General features: G+C 45.4%; 1 protein-coding gene across 2 annotated transcripts in view; it reads right to left on the reverse strand.

Moving 5' to 3' along the window:
* The window catches only part of SART3 (spliceosome associated factor 3, U4/U6 recycling protein), a 31,503-nt gene that overhangs the window by 2,265 nt on the left and 7,704 nt on the right, over positions 1–21,534 (reverse strand). The window contains exons 4-18 of one of the 2 annotated variants that reach the window (XM_075898772.2): positions 19,912–20,096; positions 18,821–18,926; positions 17,188–17,312; positions 16,515–16,670; positions 15,490–15,628; positions 14,921–15,028; positions 14,408–14,485; positions 13,376–13,434; positions 12,314–12,423; positions 11,981–12,093; positions 11,400–11,476; positions 10,830–10,998; positions 9,505–9,962; positions 7,639–7,791; positions 5,363–5,550 (exon numbers count right to left, since the gene is read on the reverse strand). In XM_075898772.2, coding sequence (XP_075754887.2) covers positions 5,363–5,550; positions 7,639–7,791; positions 9,505–9,962; positions 10,830–10,998; positions 11,400–11,476; positions 11,981–12,093; positions 12,314–12,423; positions 13,376–13,434; positions 14,408–14,485; positions 14,921–15,028; positions 15,490–15,628; positions 16,515–16,670; positions 17,188–17,312; positions 18,821–18,926; positions 19,912–20,096 — 2,224 coding nt within the window. Of the gene's footprint in view, positions 1–5,362; positions 5,551–7,638; positions 7,792–9,504; positions 9,966–10,829; positions 10,999–11,399; positions 11,477–11,980; positions 12,094–12,313; positions 12,424–13,375; positions 13,435–14,407; positions 14,486–14,920; positions 15,029–15,489; positions 15,629–16,514; positions 16,671–17,187; positions 17,313–18,820; positions 18,927–19,911; positions 20,097–21,534 lie in introns of both variants that reach the window. The other variant, XM_075898771.2, reaches the window with a different exon arrangement.

Consider the following 21,534-nt stretch of genomic DNA (forward strand, 5'->3'; position numbering starts at 1 on the left):
GTCAGCCACTGGTCTGTTTCAGCACTGGCTGAATCAGGACGCCTGGGGCAGAGCAGCTGGAGTGCTGCCAGGTTGATCCCGTAGCGCTGCCCCTTGGGGCTGCGGGACCAACCCAGCAGCACCCCAGCTGCTCTGCCCCAGGCGTCCCCAAGTCAGCCGCTGCTGAAACTGATCAGGGGCTGATTCCAGGAAGCCGGGGCAGAGCAGCTCTGCCTCGGGCTTCCTGGAGTCAGCCGCTGGTCAGTTTTAGCAGCAGCTGAATCGGGGACAGCTGGGGTGCTGCCAGGTTGGGTCCCGCAGCCCCGAGGGGCAGCGCTCCGGGATCAACCTGGCAGCACTCCAGCTGCTCTGCCCCTGGCTTCCTCGATTCAGCCGCTGGTCAATTTTAGCAGCGGCTGAATTGGGGAAGCTGGGGGCAGAGCAGCTCCAATTGTCTGGCTGCCCGGAGCACTTCCGGGTTCCTGATGGTGCTGGACCATCAGGAGTGCCGGACCATCAGAGTTTTACTGTACTAGCTGTCTAGCAGTGGGAAAGGGTCTACATCACATTGCCACACCTGTGAGTTCACTACTCCCTAAATCAGTGTTTCCCAATTGGTGCTCCGGGGAACCCTGGGGTTCCGCGGAGCAAAACTAGGGGTTCCGCGAGGAGCCGGAGCTCCCCTGCCCCCTCTGAAAAAGAGAGAGAGCGAGCCGGCTAGCCAGCAGAAGCATGGGCGGCGAGTTGTGTGGGCTCGTGGTGCCCATGCTCCAGCAATATTTGGAGCTGGAGCGGGTCCCAACCCCCTCTCCGTGCATCCTCCCACCCCAGCCCCAGAGCGTCTCTCCCCTGTCCCGGACCCGTCCCTGCTATGTGCAACCTTCACTGAGCTCCCCCTTGCTGGCTGCTGCTGCTGCCCTCTGCAGCGTGCTAAAACCAGTGGGTGGGGAGACGCCCAGACGTGACATAACATCACGGCCTGGGATTTTAAACCTGCCGGGCGCTGTGTTGCATCGCATGGCTGAGTTGCGGGTTCGCAGTCCGGGGACAGAGCACAGACTCCGGCCCCGCAAAGTGGAATGCAGAAGGTACGGTAGAGGGAGAAGAAAAGGGAGAGGGAGGGAAGGGAAGGGGCTTGTGCAGAGGGAAAGGGGAAGGGCTGGGAGAGAAAGGTGCTTGTGCAGAGGCGGAGGGGAAGCGGAAGGCACCAAAGGGACAGAGTAGAGGAGAGACAAATGCCACGGGGCCAAGTGCAGACAATGAGGAAAAAGGCAGGAGGGGAGGTGTCAGTGGGAGAGGGACAGGGTGATGCTGGGAGGGGACAGGGTAAGAGCATTAGGGGCTAGATAGGTATGGGGAGGTGCTGGGAGAAGGCTTGAAAGAAGGGATGGGCATGAGGAAGGCAGGGATGGAGCAAGTCATGTGTGAGGACACAGGGGCATGAAGGGAATGCGGGCAGAGGGTGGTGAGGGGGTGGGCATCAGGGAAAAAGGGGGCAGGGGAAGTGAGGGAAGGGGGAGGCACCAAGAGGGTGCAGGGGTAAGGGAAGGTGCAGGTGCCAAGGGATTCTGGGGGTGAAGCAGAAGGGCAGATACCTGCAGGGGAGGGACCACCATCAGAGGAGAGATGCAGGGCAGGTGTGTAGAGGGAGGGGTAGCTCACCTGATCAAAGTGGGGCTACTGGAGGAGTGGGCACAGGGAGGAGAGAAGGGCTGGTGGAGGGGGGGCAGGTCACAGGAGGGCTGAGGACAGTGAGATGGGCAGGAGTCAGGACAGCAGAGGAGGGTGAGGAGTTGGGGGGCAGCAGGCACCAGGGGAGCTGATGGAGCAAGGGGAGGAGACAGGGCAGCAGAGGGAAAAAGTAGAGGTTTAAATATTTATTAATAACTTGGGTGCCACAGTGGCACATCCAAACAAGCCACAGGAACTCAGTACTGGTGCACAACACAAAATTCATTCTGCTCATGTGAGGAAACTCTTAGGCTATGTCTACACTGGTTGTTTCTTGCGCAAGAACATCTTGGGCAAGAGTTCTTGTGCAAGAACACATCCACTCTTCCATGTGCGAGCTGTGCTTTTGCACAAGAGCATCTATGGCAGTGTGGACATTCTCTTGCCCGAGAAAGTGCTGATGGCCATTTTAGTCATAGGGCTTTCTTGCTCAAGAAATTTATGTTGCCTGTCTACACTGGTCTCTTGTGCAAGAATAGTTACACAAAAGGGCTTATTCTTCAGCGGGAGCATCGTAGTTCTTGTGGAAGAAGCCCTGATTTCATACATTAGAATGTCAGTTTACTTGCGCAAGAACACACGGCCAGTGTAGACAGGCAGCAAATTTTTGTGCAAGAGCGGCCGCTTTGGCACAAGATCATGCCAGTGTAGACACAGCCAACAGGAGAGAGGAAGGGAGGAAGGCAGAGGTAGGGAATCAGCACTGGCTCAGCATGTCTGCATGGTTTGGGGGAAGGTGCAGGGTAATTGAGCTCAGCTGGGTTGCAGAGTAGGGAGGTCCAGGGAGCTGGGCTGGGCTGTGGGGTAGGGGATGTGTGTGTGTGTGTGTGTGTGTAACTCAGAGCTCAGTTTGGCTGCAGGAGGAGGGAGGTGCCGGAAACTGGGACTAGACTCAAGGGGAGTGAGGGGCAGAGAATCGGCTCTTGGCTCAGCAGTTTTGCGGGGCTTGGAGGAAGTGCAGGGAAACAGGGCTCAGCTGTGCTGTGGGGGAGGCATGCAGGTAACCAGTGCAGGGCTCAGCTGGGCTGAGGTGGATGGGGGAGGGCATACAGAACAGATGGGGGAGGGCAGCTCAGCTGGGCTGTGAGGGGCTGCAGGGAACTGGTGCTGCACTCCCTTGGATTGTGGGGGATGGTTTTGGGGGAGTTACAGGGAACCAGCAGGGGTGGGCAGCTCAGTTGGGTTGCAGGGGATAGAGGTGCAAAGAAGCCTAGTGGGGATGGGGACGGGGGGGGGGGGGGAACCAGGAGCCCTGAAATGACCTCCCCTGGACCAAAAATTCCTCATCTGGGACCAGTCAGGTCCAGAGGGTGCCAGATCAGGGAGGTCCAACTCCTAACCTAGTCCGCTCCTTGCACTCTTCCTCATAACCAGACACCCTATCCCTAGCCTACTCCTGCTCCCTCCCCCTGGCCAGACACCCTACATCCAGCCTGCTTCTGCACCCTACCTACCACCCAGACCTTACCCCCTTTCGCCCCCCACCTCCTTCCCAGATCCTCTGCACCCCATCCCTATCCCGCTCCTTGGCAGCCCTGCCATCCACCCTAGCACCTAGCACCACCCTGGCCCCAGCACCTTGCCTCACACCCCAAGACTCAGCACCACCCTGGCCCTGGCCCCAGCACCCTGCCATCCACTCTAGCACCCAGCAGCACCCTGTTCCTTGTCACAGCACCCTGCCAGTCACCCTAGTGCCCAGCAGGACCATGTCCCTGACCCCAGCACCCTGCCACCTGCCTGCCCCAGAACCTTGCCCCAGCACCCCGCCACCTGAGCCAGCATCCTTCCACCCAGCAGCACCCTCTCCCCAGCCCCAGCACCCACTAGCACTCTGTCCCCTACCCCCACCAGCACATCTTGGACCACATTAGTGAGGCTTGGGGTTTTTTGGAGGGTTTTTGTTTTGTTTTTTGCATCTCACTTGTGTGACCCTAACTGACTTTTCTGTGGATCAGTGACCTTTGACTCAAAACAGGTTTCTCGCCCCTCTCATAAATAGAGACAATGCTAAAACCTTTTGAGTTTGACATAGTATTTTATTTAAAAATGAAGCCTGACCAACAAGCCCCCAATTGGGATCAAACCCCCATTTCACTGCAGCATCATAACACTCCTGCACCACCTGACCCCAAATCTGAGCCTATCATATACTGGAACCCCTTGTGCTGGGCCTCTTACATCCCCAAACTCCTGCATCCCCACATCCTCAGTCTTCTGCTGCAACACTCCTGCACCATCCACACATGGCAAATCTGTGTCCTGAGCCCATCACACTCACAGCCTTCTTGCCCTGAGTCCCTCACATATCCAGCCCAAACTCCAGCACCCTCACATCCACGAGCCCTGGCTTGCTCAGCACCCCAACCTTCCACCTGAGTCCAACACTCCCCAGCCTGGAGCCCCCTCTCCTGCATCCAAATTCCCTCCCAGAGCTTGTACTTCTCACCCTTTCCCACACCCAAATCCTTCATTCCCACCCCACACCTTACTCTCACTAGGTTGAGACAGGTATAAGGGCTAGGGATAGCAAGTGATGGAGAGGAGGGGAACAAAGCAGATGAGGCCTCACAGAAGGGAGGTGGGGGGGGGTGTCTCGGGGAAGGAATTGGTGGGTCCCTCTTTTCTCCCGCCCCCCCCTTTTTTTGGGGGGGGGTTAACAAACTTAGGGGTTCCTTGAAATTCTGAAAAGCTGAAAAGGGTTCCTCGGCCAACTAAAATTGGGAAACACTGCCCTAAATCATAAGGCACTTCATTATCCTCATCTGTCCTTGGTGAGATTCCTAGATGGGATGTTAATGCATAACCAATTAACTATTTAACCAATATACTGATGCTTATTGGTTAACGGCATTGGTTACAATCACAGTGCCTCCACAGCAGCAGAGCAGTGAAGTTCCTCCCCAGAAGCCAGGCCCTGCTCTCAGGGAGGCTTCACTGTGGGCTCTGCAATATAAAGTTTAGCCCACAGCAGAACCTGCAGAGTCCGCAGCACAGTAACCATAAAGCTGCCAAGATTTTCAGTGATCTTCAAACTTTTTTCCCCCCTCATGACCCAGTGGAGGAAAATTGTTGATGCCTGTGACCCAGCATAATGATATCTTTTGAGTAGACTGAGGACTAAGAGGTGGGGCCACGATGGGGTTGGTATGAAGGGGAGGGAGGATTTAGCAGTGCAGCGGGAGTCCTACGGCAAGATTCCTGCCCATCCTGGCACTGGGGCACAGTGTGGTCCGCAGAAGTGACCAGCAGCAGGTCTGGTTCATAAGTACAGGTGCACAAGTCACCCTGCCCACTGCTTTTGCCCACAGGCACCAGTCCCCAGAGCTGATACCCACGGTGAAGACAGTGCAAGGTGGTCCATCCATCCCTGCCTAGGAACTGGATCAGCTGCTGGCCATTTCTGGGGCACAGCAGGGTCTGCAGTACCAAGACAGGGAAGAAGCCCGCCTAGCAACCCTGCTGGTCACCTGGTCATCCTACAACGAGACCCAGTACCTAACACTCTGCAATCCAAGTACTAAGTTGCGACCCTTAGTTTGAAAATCAGTGCTCTATTACATGATTAACATCCCTAGTTTCTAAGTATCCCTGTGTTACAAGCCTGATATTATCTAAGCATCCCCAAGCAATACATGCCAGAAATACTTACGCTCCATACATCTGTCGTGGTACCATAGACTGCAAGGCTCTCCCAGCCTCAGGTTTGTCCGGAAGTTTTCGGAGAGGTGGGTTACTAATTGCCACCTTGATGATGTTTTCCTTAATTGTCATGCCATCCATTTTCAATACAGCCTGCGAGGCTTGAGCTTCATTTTCATACTCTACGTAGGCCAGGCCCTGAACAAAGAAAACCCAGAGACAATTGCATCAGTGTATATTTTCTGCAGGACAGCTTGTGTACAGAGCTGAGGCAAATGTGATGACTGAAGTGACAATGGTAGGTTACTGACATGACATATGGGTGAGATGAAGTCCCACTGTTAGGTGTGCTGAAGAATTAGCAAGGCTCCGCTTTCTAGCCAGCCAACTCCTGTTCATGAGACCTTTCTTAACATACAAAATATAGTTTCAGTTAAGTCACTCAAGCGCTACACCACAGAATGCTGCCTTAGCTGAGACATCACTGCAGAACTCAAGTATCTCAACCAGGCTGAGACCACAAGGTTTGAAAGAATCATCAGATTTACAGGTTAGCCCAGTGAAAGTTAATGAGTCTAAGCTAGGGATGTAAAATCCCAGTTAATTGGTTAATCACTTAAACATTGTTTAACCGGTTAAGCGATTAAAGAGGCAAGGGCAAAAAGGCCATTCTGGCTCTGCTGGGCTTGAGCAACAGCACCACCGCCTCATCCCCCCACCATAGGCAGGGACTGCACCAGCTTGGCCGGAGCAGCCCCTGCCTGTGAGGCACCAGGGCTCGCCAGGCACAGAGGGTGCTCTGGATGACCAGAACAGCCCCGGTCTGTGGCAGGTCCCCCTGCGGGGCTGGAGTACCTGCCTGCCAGCAGCAGGTGGAAAGCTGCTCCAGCCTCCCACCCATTAATGGTTAACTGAAACTAGTAAACATCACCCATTAAGACACATCCCTAGTCCATGCATCTCTATCTAGCAGCTACAAGGACAAGAATCTGCTTAAAACTTATACTTAGAAAATCAGGTCCACTATCTTATGGCACAAGCAGTTACTTTAGTTTCAAGACCAGCCAATTTATTTTAGGCAAAACAGTCAACAATGAATGGTAGAAATGGCCTCAAGAGTTGGAGAAATATGTCCCACACACAATATGGGCATATTTTTAAGTCATCAGTAGTCCAAAAACAACAGTTCTCTATGCAGGTTTCACTATATAACTATTGTGTTTTGGACTACTGACGACTTAAAAATATTAAACATGGCTAAGGTGAGACTGCCATACAAGGCAGATTTCTAGCAGCTTGCACTACATAGTATTCCAGTGATACTTGCAGTGATTTCACCAAGTGCAAAGCTACGCCTTTCTGTGTTACCACTGCATCTCAGAGACAGTTTCATACAACTCCATAGTTTATGCATGCTTTTAAGCCTTGATACTCTTTGAAGATAGGTCATTCTGGTCCATAAAATATATCCAGTTTTAAATGTGACCTTGTTTAAGCTATGAATGATTAAATAAAGTCTGTAGCTTTTAAAAGCTTTTAAATAGGAATCCCAGCTGAAGCTTTGAACCAAAATCTGTTATAAGATGAGGGGGGCTAATCCTTACTGCCATATCCATTGCTGAAAGCAGTACTAAGATCACTACAAAGAATTAAAAACAATTGAAATAGTTTTAAAAAATGAGTTATGATTACAGCTGTATTTCCATATTTTTGCATCTGAAGGATATGGTCAGATGAGATCAGTTTAACAAAAACATATTCTTCACAGACTATTAGCACCTATTAACAGGGCTCACCAAACCATGGCGAGCTCTGCTCACCAGCCACGCTGTCCAGCAATCTGCACATGCACAGATCATTCTGCGCATGCGCAGATCACCCGAACCCAGCTCTTCTGGGTTACAATCTACTCGCCAAAGGCAAGCAGATTGTATTATTTGTCAAGCCCTGCCAATTAAATTTGACAGTTCTACAAAACATCTTTTTCTCCCATTTGTAACTGTACTTTCTGTATTTCAACTTAATTTGGGCAAGGATGACTCAGTTTCACTTTCAGGTGCTCATGTTGAAACGGATGAGTTACAGATATCACAAAAGAAAGTACAAATTCAAACAAATCTGGTTTTGGATTCAGAGTTGCATGTGAAAACATTCCGACTCCCTTGTTCAATTTTAAACACAAAACCAATTTTTGGACCCAAAATATCCAGGATTTTCCCTCAGAAATGTCTTTTAAAATTTAGATTAATGCAAATATTAGGATTATCAAGAGCACTGGACACTTACCTTAGGTTTCCCAGCTCGATTAGTCACCAGCCTAATGTCTTTCACATTTCCATGTGCTTTACACACCTCCTCCAGCTCTTCTTTAGTGCAGGAGAATGGCAAACCAGAAATAAATAGTTTATGCTTCTCCAGTGCAGTGCTGTACCTGAACATCTGAGGTAAAAAAGGGACATTAATTCCTGTCCAGTGGCAGACACACAGAAAACTTAAGTCAAACTCAGCCCTTAATTTCAGATCATTAAATATTAGCATGATCCTGGGCTGCTTTGTGATTATAACAGCACTTAACATAATAAGGCTGCTGTCCTGTTTGGAGCTCTTGGGCACTACAACAACTAATAGGTACACACTTCTAAGAATTCACAGTTTGAACTCTAAGCAAGCAAAGGTTTCACCCCAATGAGTCTCTACAAGATTATAAGTCTGCTCCATGTTCAGGAACAATATCACTGTGTCTTTCATTAGGAATGTGAAGGTTAATTGGTTTACCTACGGTAACTGGCTTACCGGTTAACCTGTGGGCGCTGGAACAGCTCGCCACCTGCTACAAGCAGGGGTATGCTCTAGCCCAGCTGTGGACTGGGGCTGCTCCAGTGCAGCCCCTACCTGTGGCAAATCTGAGCCCCCTGCATGCAGGGGCTGCTCCGGCATCTTGGCTGGTGCAGCCCCTCCTTGACGCAGAAGGAAAACAGAGGGTGGCAGCAGCCCAGTTCTATGCCCTGGCAGCCTCCTGGCCCAGCAGTGTGAGAGTAGCCTGCAGGAACTCCAGCCCCAGCCATAGCTGGGCAGTGTCCCAGTCATGCAGAGGTGGCACAGGGCAAATCCAGCCACACAGGGCAGGTAGATGGCCCTGTCCCCAACCACTCCAACTTGGCCAGGCAGGCCAGCAGGACCTTCTCCCTCCTACCATGCTGGAGCAGCAGAGGCAAGGCAGGCAGTTAACTGGTTAAATGTTAAAATTTTCTATATTTAATCAGTTAACTATTTAACTATCACTATTTCTTGATAACCAGCACATTTACCTGGCATTGCTCAAATCCTTAAGGAGGGGCTCAGGGCAGAAGGTGTGGGGTGTGTGTGCAGGAGCCAGGGTTGAGGTGAGGAGGGATTCTTGGGCAGAGGATTGGGTGTATACGTGTACAGGGGCAGGCCAAAGGTCCCATCCCCCAAGATTCACACTCGGGATATTTGCTCTTGCACCCTGCCAGGGACAGGAAGGAGAAGGGCAAAATGCCCAGCTTGTCTGTCCCTTGTGCTCCCCAGCCAGAGCGAGGAACACAGCAAACTGTTCACTTTCCTCATGCTCCCTGACAAAGGGGAACAGCCAGCAATGTCCCTATACAAATCTGGAGGGGGGCTTCAGCCCCTTGCCGCCCTCCCTAAAGGGTACCTGGAGGATAGAGGCTCAAGTCCTGGAAGGGGAGAGCACCCCCAGCCAGCCCCATTCACCTAGCTGGTGAGTCTGTCTTTTCTATATGGTTTATGAGAAGCAATCCCATTCCAGGCATATCCCATTTTCCTGCCACAATCAAACCCTGGCCTTACTTTAAGTACTAATAAGAGGAAGCTGCATGCTGAATTGTGGTCCTAGCTGTTACTGTTTAGGAGGAGTTCTTTAACAAACCAACAGATAAACTCTCTCAAATATATTAAAAAAAAATCTATTGTATCAAAAGGTGTCACCAACATGCACTAAGAGTAGCTAGCACAGATAATTCTCAAAATAAATACTGGACTGCCGGTATGAAGAGATTAATGGAGGGCTGATTACTTGGAAGAATTACTGAAGAGACTAGACATACTGACAGCTTTCCTATACAATCTCATCCATAAGGTTATTTGCTCAACAATTAAAAAGTACTATACCTTAAAATCTGGATTCCTGTTCTTATCCACACAGGGAGAAACAAACATTGGCCTCCCCTCCACAATACGGCGATCCAATCCCAGAGCCTGCAGAGCTGATTTTTCATCCATAAATTCTACATAGCAATAGCCCCGGAAAGTCCCCCTGTTAGAAAATATGGGGCGGATTTCCACCACTTCCCCACAGCTCTCAAAGAGCTCTTTCAGTTTCACTTCAGGGTCTGCCATGCTATACAAAAGATTGCTGACAAAAACAGTGACATTATCTTTAGAACTGTCATGGAGAACTCTGGGAGCTTCTTTTCGGCTCGCAGCTGCCTTTTCCTTTTGTTTAGAGGAAGCATTTGGTCTCACAGGTGTACTTCTTCCAAACAGGCCAGTTTCTACTTCCATGTCTTCCGCCTCTTCTTCAGCAAGCGCACTGTCCCCATCACCCTTGTATCTCTTATTGGGCTGCACTGCTGTTCAGTGAAACAAAAGCTTTAAATGATGTAGATATTCTAGCAAACAGTAGGGTTTTATTCACATCTATATTAAGTGAAAGACTGCCTTCCTCTAACAGCCTGATCCAGGAAAGTGCTCAGCACCTGGAACTGCAGATGCAAAGTAAGATTCTAAGACAAAGGAAGAGCAGTTCTCCTTTTACAGCTGGAGAGATAACCTCATGGGTAAGACAGCGAAGGCTTTAAAGGGACACAGGGTTACCAGGCAAATTTTTCCTTTCTATCTCGTTGTACACATTGTAATTCTATGAACGAGCATGTGTTTTTACCTCCAAAAACAAGTGGGTCACAGCATTCTTTTAAAAAATGAGCAATTTTTGGAACCACCCTGTAATGCTGTGTGTGTGCATGTTCCTCTTTATGGAGGACATTCCACAAGAAACCTTTTTTCAACATTCTGAGACGCTATAAATATAGGAAAATGTAGATTTTTTTTAAAGTAAGTGTGAGGAGACACACACAGAGTCAGGAGAAAAAAAACGGAGAGATTTCAGATAACTGCAGCTTAGATAATTTGTATTTACATTCAAAATCATAATTGTCAGCCAGGAAACTTTCCTAGTAAGTGCTCTTTTAAAAAAATATTTTGATTATTAAGGTAAGTGTTCACTCACTACTAGCTCATTCCATGATCACTGACAACCAAAAAATGAAACAGAAGTAGTTTCATGACTGACAAGTGGAGATAAATTAAGATCTTTTTAGAACACAGCTTTCAAAGAACCCCAACACCACCACTTCCTTGACCCATGCTAATTGCAGAGATGCAACTAAAATTCTTGTTGTCATATGTGACGAAAAATGTTAAGGTACAGTTTATACCTTCCTCCTCTTGCCCCCAGTCTCCCTCCTCATCATCTTCGACTTTGCGTTTGTCTCCAGGTTTCATTTTTTTAGCCTTTTTTGAAGCTTTTTTCTCCGCCCGAGCCTGCTTTCGTTGTTCAGCTTTTTCTTCTTCCTGCTTCGCAAAAGCCGCTTCCTTCTCAGCAGCCTGGAAACATTTAGGAGATTTGTAAATCAAATCGTGAGTATATTTTTTCTAAAGCACTTCTTTTTTGCTGCATGTATCTATAGCAATAAGAAACAGTCTTCTACTAAGCTTCTACCATGCCCAAGTAGGAGGGTCACTTAAAAGATACTTCTTAAGTGGATATTTCTATCATTTTAATTGCTATGTTGATACTTGTGAAGAGGTAAAATTAACTAGATGTCCAGTGCAGGAAAAACTAGCCCTATCAATACAAAGAAATTAGCAGTTTAAGTCTTAAACATATCTCAACATTATTTATGGGGTTCGACAGGACATGTTTAAACCAAAACAGTCCTGTAAAGATGACTCTGGAATAACAGTTTCCTATTGATTTCTCAGATAGTTCATATAAAAATACTGACCTTTACTCTTTGTTCATTAACTCGAGCTAGTCTATTTTCTGTTTTTTGTACAGCAGCATCCCAGTCTTCTAAAGTGCCTGTAGGATACAAAAAGTTTTAATCCTCTCTCTTTTTTTTTTTTTTTTTAGAACAAGCACATTTATGAAAAGTAAGAATGAAACTTTTATGAAAGTCCCCTCAATATTACCTATCATTAGATACAGTGCAAAAACAAAATCCAAATCTACCTAGCACTTTTTAAAAGAATTAGAACAAAAATCAAACACAATGGAAGCCTTTTATAGAGTGTGATGCAAAGTGCACTGAAGTCAACTGAAGGAATCCCATTAACTTCCATGGCTTGTGGATCAGCCCCCGAGTAAAAAAATTTCCTGCCCAGAACTTCACTCAAAGTAAAGGTTTCTTTCTAAAGTTGAAAAGTTTGAAACAAATGCTCTGCAAATCAGAACAGTTCAGGGCTGCAATTTCCACAGAGGCATAGCTTCATTAGCATACAGTTTACTACACAGGAGCTCCACTGGGCAATAACTCTGGACTTAATAAACCAAGAAAGTGACACGATAGAGGATTGTAGAAGTTACCTTCTATCCTCTCTAGCGTTAGCAGCACCTCACAGACATGCTCTGGATAATCACTTGTGCACTGCACAGCTCGATGCAAGGCCTTTCTACAATGCTGGGTATCTCCATGGGCCCTGAGAATTGGGGAAATACAACAATAAGGAGCCACTTCTCAAAGCAGTCATCCTAAAATGCTTTCACTCCTAGATAACCTGCATAATTTATTGTTCTAAAACTTTCCCTGGAAGACCTCCAAGGCACTTAGACCTAAAATAAATGTGTCCCAGTGAACCACATTAGATCCACCTTGCAAATGGAGAAACTGAGGCAGAAATTAAATCATTGCACCCTTACCGTTCCAAGTTATAGTATTCTAACCACATATTGGCATATTTGGCATTCCCTTTAGTCATTATGTTGTCCCAGAGTTCTCTGGCCTTCTGCATGTTGTTACACAGGCGAGCCTAAAAAGGCAACATAAAAAAATTAAATAGAGGTTCATCCACAAACAGAGGATGCCAGAAAGACACATTTATCACTGTGGAAACCTTTTGAGAGGCACTTAAGATACTTCAGAGTAAATTACTGCTACTGAAAGCAAACAGTTAGAGCTGTTCTTATCCCACTATTGGCCTTTGGTTGCTAGGCATAGCTAGCTTTATACATTATATAAGATCTTATTTACATACTTCTGAACATCTTTCATTATTTTTAAAGGAGTTCAGTCATAAATAAAATCATTTGAAATGAAACATGAAAACATCTTACTTCAAACAGAGCTTCAGGGGGTAGCCGAGTTAGTCTGTACAGAAAAAAACAACAAATGGTCTGGTCATCTGAAGAAGTAGGCTATGCCCACGAAAGCTCATGATACCATCTACATGTTGTGTTAGTCTATAAAGTGCTACCAGACCATTTGTTGTTGTTTTTTCCAAATAGAGCATATGTTGTATCTCATAAATATGAATGGGAAAGTTTCAAAGCCAATACAATTAAAATGTACTTCATTAGCACCTTTAATTTGAGGAAAGTGCATTATGTTTATAATATTATGTAAGTTAGGCATATATCTCCTTTTATAGGTGGAAAAAATGAAAGAGATAGGTGACTTATTCAATGTTGCATAAGCAATGTGGCAAAGCAAGGAACAGAAATCAGGAGTCTTGTTCCTAACCTAAATCACACTGCTGCCTGCTTAGGGACTTTGAACTCTTCCCTTCAGGTACACCATGAGTGGTTCATCAGTTTGGAGGGGTTGTAGTGAAACAGGGAGAAAGCCTCAGCTATCCCGATCTCTGACACCAGGGGCCAAGTGACACAAAGAAAGGAGGACGTACACCTCTCTAAGCAGATTTCTAAAAAGGGAATTTCCCCTAGCAACACAATTTAAACACAACAGATTGATGAAAATATTACCTCAATTCTTGCCCAGTTCTGCATTATAGAGCAGGATGGATCCCCACTTTCACTAAAACCTGCAGATTAAAAAAAAAAAAAAAGCAGAGTTGTTTGACACATTTAAAAGCAAAGTACAGGCAGTCCCTGAGTTACGCAGACCCGACTTACATCGGATCTGCAGTTACAAATGGGGTTTGCTCCGCGTCTCCCTGGTCTGCTGGAGACCAGCAGACCAGGGAGACGGGGAGCAAAGCCTCGGAGGACGCCGGCAGCGTGCTCAGCAGCTTTGCTCTGGACGCCTGCGGTACAGCAGCTGGGGCGCTGCCGGTTGGTCCTGTAGCACCGCTCTGGGCGCTACTGGACCAACCCGGCAGCACCCCAGCTGCTCTGCCCCAGGCATCCTGATTCAGCCACTGCTGGTCAGTTTTAGCAGCAGCTGAATCAGGACGCCTGAGGCAGAGCAGCTTGGGTGCTGCTGGGCTGGTCCAGTAGCGCCGAGGAGCGGTGCTACTGGAGCAACCCAGCAGCACCCAAGCTGCTCTGCCCCAGACGTCCCCAAGTCAGCCGCTGCTGAAACTGACCAGCGCTGACTACAGGAAGCCCGAGGCAGAGTTGCTGTGCCCTGGGCTTCCTGGAATCAGCCGCTGATCAGTTTCAGCAGCAGCTGACTTGGGGACGCCTGGGGTTCTTAAGTTGAATCTGTATGTAAGAACTGGCATCCAGATTCAGCCTGTTGAAACTGATCAGCGGCTGATTCCAGGAAGCCCGGGGCAGAGCAACTCTGCCCCGGGCTTCCTGTAGTCAGCCGCTGGTCAGTTTCAGCAGCGGCTGAATCTGGACGCCAGTTCCTACTTACATACAGATTCAACTTAAGAACAAACCTACAGTCCCTATCTTGTACATAACCCGGGGACTGCCTGTATTGGTAATACTACAGTAAGACTTGCATTCTAGATTTACTGTATTTGTGGCCCAACCTAACAAAGACATAATAGAAAATAAGCCATACTAGAATGAAAAGAATGAAAATATTTCAAAGCTCTGACTTACGTTCTTCCACTTCTTGTTTTAAATATTCCACTGCACGTGCAAATGCAGACCTCAACTCTTCAAGTTCTTTACTTGAGTCTTTAGAAAAACAAAGAGAAATATCTCTGTACCTGAGAGTAATGATTTCCATTTCTTTTAGCCTATCGTGGTTTCTTCACTAAAAGTCTAGCTCAAAGAAGAAATCCACTTTCATCAATAGAAATGTTTTCAAAAAGCATTTTTCACTTCAGCAGAAGTTATTGCATATGGAGGTTAAAAAGACAAATAAGAGCCATATGAGACCAGAAACAGAGGGTGAATTTTTGGACAAAGCACTCTATTCTCCAACTAGAAACTGATATAGAGAATTGTATAAGATATGTTTTAATAAATACCAAATGATTATTTCCTCCACAATGACATCTTAAAAACAATTATTAGAGGCTCTTAAAGAAGAGTACATTGTCATTTCTAAGGGCTCCCCAGAGCAAAAAATTTAAGGTGAGTTATTCTTATAAGTTTATATATAGTTACCTTGTGTAAAATCCACCCTTCTTCTTAGATAATCAAGATATGCCTGCCAGATCTCTACATAATCTGTAGCCTGAATAAAACCAGCATTCAAAGCCTTTTCAAAGTTTTCTAGGGTGCAAAATAAAAGAAGACATGTATTTGCTTTTGTTCCTTTTGCCAATAACTGGAGTTAGTAGACTGAGGGATAGGAGAGGCTATTTCTATGGTTTTATGAATCAAAAGTTATACTTCAAAAAGCTAAATGATGCAGTGTAACATGTATATACTATATTCTGATTAGTAAATGAGTATGAAATCTGCAAATGTGTTTCAATTCAGTAATGTGCAATAGAGTTATAAAGAGACCTCTGCTTAAATATGAAGTTGTTCCAGAAAAACTACTGTAAAATAGTTTCACAGCATTTCCATTAATCCAGCCTAAGGTTAGAGAGAATTCATAACAGGTTCCTATTCGTTGTGGAATATCATTCACATTACCATTCATCAACAAGAAAACATCCTGGGGTTCAGACACTTTGGAAGCTTGCTATGGACTCAGTCAATAACTAATGACAGCAGAATTTCCTTACCAGAAACAATCTGATGATCAACTTTGTGCCTCTCCATTGCTAAAAGGTAACGATTCCACAGCCCAACAGTCCAGGGACAATTCCTAACAGCTCGATCATGTGCTGAGAGTACCAATTCTTTCACTTTCAACTGCCGGTCCTAAAATAATCACACAATCAATTAAAGGATGCATAACAGTCCTCTCAGACAACCCTCATCCCAGATGATACAATATTACCAAAAAAATGCTGTCTTCTAAAAAAATTTTGACTTCACATAAAAGTTTGAGAATTGTACTTTCAAGCTGACCGCCTCAAAGGGAGAGATGCTATGTGACAGCATAACAGAGTATCACATTACTCCCCCTTTCAATGAACACAATCCATGACCAGTCAAACAACTCATTCTGCTATGCTACTCGATTTAATGAGACAGAATAAAAGCATTGAATGAATCCCCACTAACCTTAGTCATTTAAAGTGCAAGCAAGAAAAAATAATTTAGCATCAGAGTGTGAGATGGCCCCTTTTAGAGAACTTGGTAATGGTACCACCTTGCAAACTTGATGTCATCTAGGAGGTCATGTAGACTAGGAAGCAATTCCATGTGGATACATATTCACTGCAAAATTAACTGGGACTCTTATTTGGGTGTTACCTCTAACTGCCGTCCCATCCATATACGAAACACATTGGGATGGACCAGATGACAATACTCAGTGTACCTATTCTGATCAATGTCAAAGTGACTTTGTGTTTCTATAAATGCATTTCTGAGAGAAGGGAAATGAACACTGATGAAAACTATACTGACACAGCTTAAGGTGACCAGATAGCAAATGTGAAAAATCAGAACAAGGGTGAGAGGTAATAAGTGCCTTTAAAAGGCAAAGCCCCAAATACTGGGACCTGTGGTCCCCCGTGATAGTGTCTGGTTAGCTGGATTGACAGTTTACGTGAAAGTGTGGAAACACAGGCAGAATCCAACACTGAGTCCAAGGAGATACAGCTGCACAATAGGGTAAATGTAATATTATTTTCCTTACCAGATATTGATTGTACCGTGCCCAGAGATCTGGCACAAGGCAGTTCTCAGCGAGGGCACGCTCATAAATTAACTGAATGCGAGCTGGATCTCCTGCTTTCATTTCAAAGTCAATATAGGCTTGATATTCTGCTAGTTTTGGTGTCTCAGCAACCAGCTAGAACACAAACAGGAGTACAAAGACAAAAGAGTTATACTTTGTCAGGAAGATAAGCAAATCAACCTTGAATCAGAACAGCATTTTACAGACCAAGAGCAATAATCTGAAGCACAAAATTTTAGCCTTAAACAAATCAGCAGATCTAGGAGAATCCTAAGCAGTGGATCTGGATTCAGGCCTTTTGATTTTCACTGACTTCTGAATACAGATCAGATGGGTTCAAATATACACTTCTACCCCTACCAGGCCAGAATGTCTGGAAGATCTTGAAAATGGTTCTAATGGGTGCCATAAGAATATTACACAGTGATTCTTGATGCAGGCCTCTCTGCCTATGCAGCACTATTTCAAGCTGCTATAAAATTCTCAAAACTGTCTGTAATAATACAGACAATGGGAAAGTTTCCTTTATGTTGCTTAATGCTGAAAAGGAGTTTCAAAGTCACTAGTTTACTTCTGTGGTTATTTAGGAAAAATAAGTTGTTTAGTTTCATAACACGTTTAAAATAGTTACCAGAGCCTCTTCATACGGCTTACACTTTTCCATCTGTTGCAGTGCTTTCTTGTAGTTCTTTATGACTACTTCCAGCACAGGATCCTCCGACCATTCTTCATATTCAGCGTATGTGACTTCCATGTCTATTAATATAGACAAAGAACCAAATTGACAGAAACAATTATTTTACTAAGTAATATGAACATCATGAGTTATACATCATGAGTTTTCATGTTGTCCTGTCTGTAAACCCTGATTGAGATGGAATATAGCTTGACCACTTGGTTAAAGGGCTGGAGTAACAGTTTCTACATACGATAATCCAATTCAAACTCAAGACAGACTATTACAAATGGATGGTTTTGGACAGAAACACGGCAGAATAACTCCAAGGCTTTAGGAAGAGAATGAACAAGCCAAACTGTTTTCATGTGCAAGTCAAAAAAAGGGAGAGAAGTGTGTTTATTTGGGCTTGGTTAGACTCTTAGAAGGGGACAGACAGGGTACCAAGTGAAAGCATGATGGAGCTGGTACCCTGACTGCACATTAGGGGAAACACCAAAAGCTAAGATAAAGCAGAAACTAGGATATTTTCCTACCATCAACTTAGGTTCATAACTGCTCAGGAATTTTTCAACACAATGTTTATTGAACATGTCCAAATTTGGCAGAACAGGGGCCTGAACACAAGTTTCCCACATTCCAGGTGTGCACCCTATAATCAGCTAGTTTGGGGTACAGTCTTTTTTTATTTTTTATATTTTCCTGAAAAAAAATTATAAAGGTCTCAGTTTCAAGCCGATAGGGAATGGAAAAAAATGGTTGTAACCTCAAAAGCTTTAGAAGGACGAGAAAACTGTTTCCCACCTGGATCTACTCTTGTACCATGCCTATCCCCACGGCACCTTTATGGCTTACTGTCTTCTGTTTAAAAAGCTCCTCGTTTAAATTGTAAGACATGTTCTATCAAAGTATGTAAGGGTATGTCTACACTACCACCCTAGTTCGAACTAGGGTGGTTAATGTAGTCATATGAACTTGCAAATGAAGCCCGGGATTTGAATTTCCCGGGCTTCATTTGCATGTTGCCGGGCGCCGCCATTTTTAAATGTCCGCTAGTTCGGACTCCGTGCCCGCGGCTACACGCGGCACAAACTAGATAGTTCAGAATAGGAAGTCTAGTCCGAACTATCTAGTTCGTGCCACGTGTTGCTGCGGGCACGGAGTCCGAACTAGCGGACATTTAAAAATGGCGGCGCCCGGCAACATGCAAACGAAGCCCGGGAAATTCAAATCCCGGGCTTCATTTGCAAGTTCGTATGACAACATTAACCACCCTAGTTCGAACTAGGGTGGTAGTGTAGACATACCCTTAGTACTTAAAAGGGTTTTTTGGCAATATCTATTTCCTTGAATGTTACAAAATTCAGGTAGGAATTAGAAAGTCAAATATTTCCCAACAAAGCAGGGGCACAGAAAGTCTTTGAAACACTCAGAATGACACATCCATGACTTTAAGGACACACAAACCTTGTACAAGCATTTTCTGAGGCATGACCAAAAGGAGAACTCAGCGGCATAACCACTGCACCACTGAAAGGAGAACCTGTAGCCTTACCCAGGCAGCCTTCCCACGTACAGGGGTTCTTACCTAGCAGCGGGATTCCCAGCTGGCGCCTAAACAGTGTGTGAATCTTCTCAAGCTGTGCACAGAGTGTCTGCTGCTGTTCAGGGGAGGGAATACTGCCAGCAGCTGGCTACAAAGAAAAATATACTCAGCATTACCCAACTCCCTTGGGGCCTGGGTTGATAAACAATAAACCCAAGTGCAATTTGAATAATAGACCTGAGATCCAAATAACAATCTTTAAAAAGCATACGTGGTAAACAAGCATCTTGTGTAATAGAACTGTACAAGCTCACAACAGAAAGCTGCTCAGCCGGAGGTCAGAGGCATGCAAGAAGCATTTCTTTCCAAGAACTAAGATGCACATTTGTAAATTATGTTTACGATCACAACAAGTAATTCCCAGTTTATTACAGCACTTGCTGAAAACAGGGACATAAGATAATGGCAATGCACAAGCCCAATGTCAGTAACTGCAAGACAGTTTCTAACTTGACTTAATAAACTCTTGACGTTCATGCACCTTGTGTGTCCTCTAGAACATCTAGATATCCTGACCACTTTGACTGAAGACTAGATCATTAATATCAAAATCTCTGATTACCCCTATTAAAATAGCTATTAGCTTTCTGAGAGCAGCTCTTTCAATATTTTGTAAACTACCAAGAAACAGGACTGCTGACTATGCTGCTATTATGTTTGTAGGCTTTGTTCTTGCTTAATTCAAACAGAATATACACCTTGGAAACTGTCTGGCATGCAAACATTCATTCACACAGAAGAGAAAAATGAATGAATTCTTAAGGTAGCAAGTTCTCAAAGGCAGAAAACAAATAAAGGTAAATTATGTTGATAAATATTTACTGAGAAAAAATAAGTGTTTGAAAATGATTTTTTTTTTTAAATTTAAAGCTATTTTTCTGAGTGCCAAGCCAATGGAAAAGAAGGAAGAATTCTAATATCTGCACTAAGGTTCCTCCCTGTGCACACCATAAATGACACCACCTTCTTAATGTTAATAACCACTGCAGCAGAGCAGATGCATTGATTTTTGAAAAGCCTACTGACACCACTATTTCCTCGCACTCAAGAGAACAGAAAGTTCTGGATTATACCTGTACTGTTTCCAAGATGGCATTTTCAAACTCCCGGTAAGCTTCCCAGATTGCTGCTCCTTTTGTCACATGTAAGCCAACAGCAGTCAGTGCTCTTTCAAAAATTGAGCGAACTTTCTCAATCCCGCCTTCTTGACCAATGCCACCAATCGAATACTGAGCATACTCGAGCCAGATTTCAGGACCTAAACAAAAGTAATCAGAAACAATGAAGTAAAGTCTTCTCCCAGGAAAGAAACTTTCCCTTCAACTTCCCAAATCATCTAGGGATACAACGTATACAAAGTAGGGATGTTAAATTTTGATTAATCAGCTAATGAAGTAGTCAACGGAATTTCCATTGACTACTTGATTAGTCAATAAGGGGTGGAGTGTGATATTCGCTATCCCAGCTGTGCCTCTGCCTGTTAAATGTAGTAAGCCCACGGCTCTTAATACATTTAAAAGGCAGAGGCACAGCAAGGAATCCAGGGTGAGTGGGGACTGCTTGACTCCCCCCTCACCCTGGTTTCCTACTGTGCCACCTCTGCCTTTGTCTTGCTAAATTTCAAAGGAAAATGCACAGCAGTCGGACCAGTGTGAGCAGGGACTGCTATAGTTCCCACTCACTTCTGCCTCCCCTGCCATCCCTGCCCCCCGACAATGCTGGGGGGAACCAGCTTTTAAGCAAGCTCCCCCATAGCTCTGGGTCCTGCTCCCCTCACCTTGCTGCCTCTAAGGTAACCTAAGTAAATATTTATTAAACAGTAAAAGGAAACAAAAGAGGTTTTACATGGTCAATGCAGAGTAACACACATGCATGCAAATTCCAATCTGATGTTTCAAAAGGTAAGAAAAGAGGAGACTAATAGGGGATATGCTAGAGGTCTATAAAATCATGACGGGTGTGGAAAAAGTGAATAAGGAAAAGTTATTTACTTATTCCCACAACACAAGAACTAAGGGTCACCAAATGAAATGAATAGGCAGCAGATTTAAAACAAACAAAAAGGAAGTTTTTCTTCACTCAGTGCACAGTCAGCCTGTGGAATTCCTTGCCATAGGATGTGGTGAAGAGTAGGACTTTAACATGGTTCAAAAAAGAGCTAGACAGATTCATGGAGGTTAGGTCCATCAATGGCTTTTGGCTAGAATGGGTAGGAATGGTGTCCCTAGCCTCTCTGTCTGGAAATGGATGACAGGAGAGGGATTATGTGATGATTACCTGTTGTGTTCCTTCTCTCTGGCGCATCTGGTATTGGCCACTGTCGGCAGACAGGATACTGGGCTATATGGACCCTTGGTCTGACCCAGAAGGCCATTCTGTAGCAGGGAGGCGGGAAGCAACTAGTTGACTAGTTTCTTACATCCCTAATATAAAGCACCTAATACACTTTCCTAGCATACTACTCTTCCACAGAAAATAACATTTTTTCATGCTGAACTCTGGACCCTGTACAATTTGATAAGGTTATTATCCTGGTAGATGGGGAGCAACAATAGGAACAGCAGGGATGTGAAAGTGTGAGCTCATTGATTAATGTTCAGTTACACACAGGCTCCAGATATTCGTGCTCCAGCTCCTGGGGAGCCACCGGCTCTCTCCCTCCTGCCCCTGCACTGCTACTGCCTCTGTATCAGCAA

The sequence above is a fragment of the Pelodiscus sinensis genome, chromosome Z (assembly GCF_052426305.1).
Source record: "Pelodiscus sinensis isolate ZL-2025 chromosome Z, ASM5242630v1, whole genome shotgun sequence".
NCBI classification, from domain to species: domain Eukaryota; kingdom Metazoa; phylum Chordata; order Testudines; family Trionychidae; genus Pelodiscus; species Pelodiscus sinensis.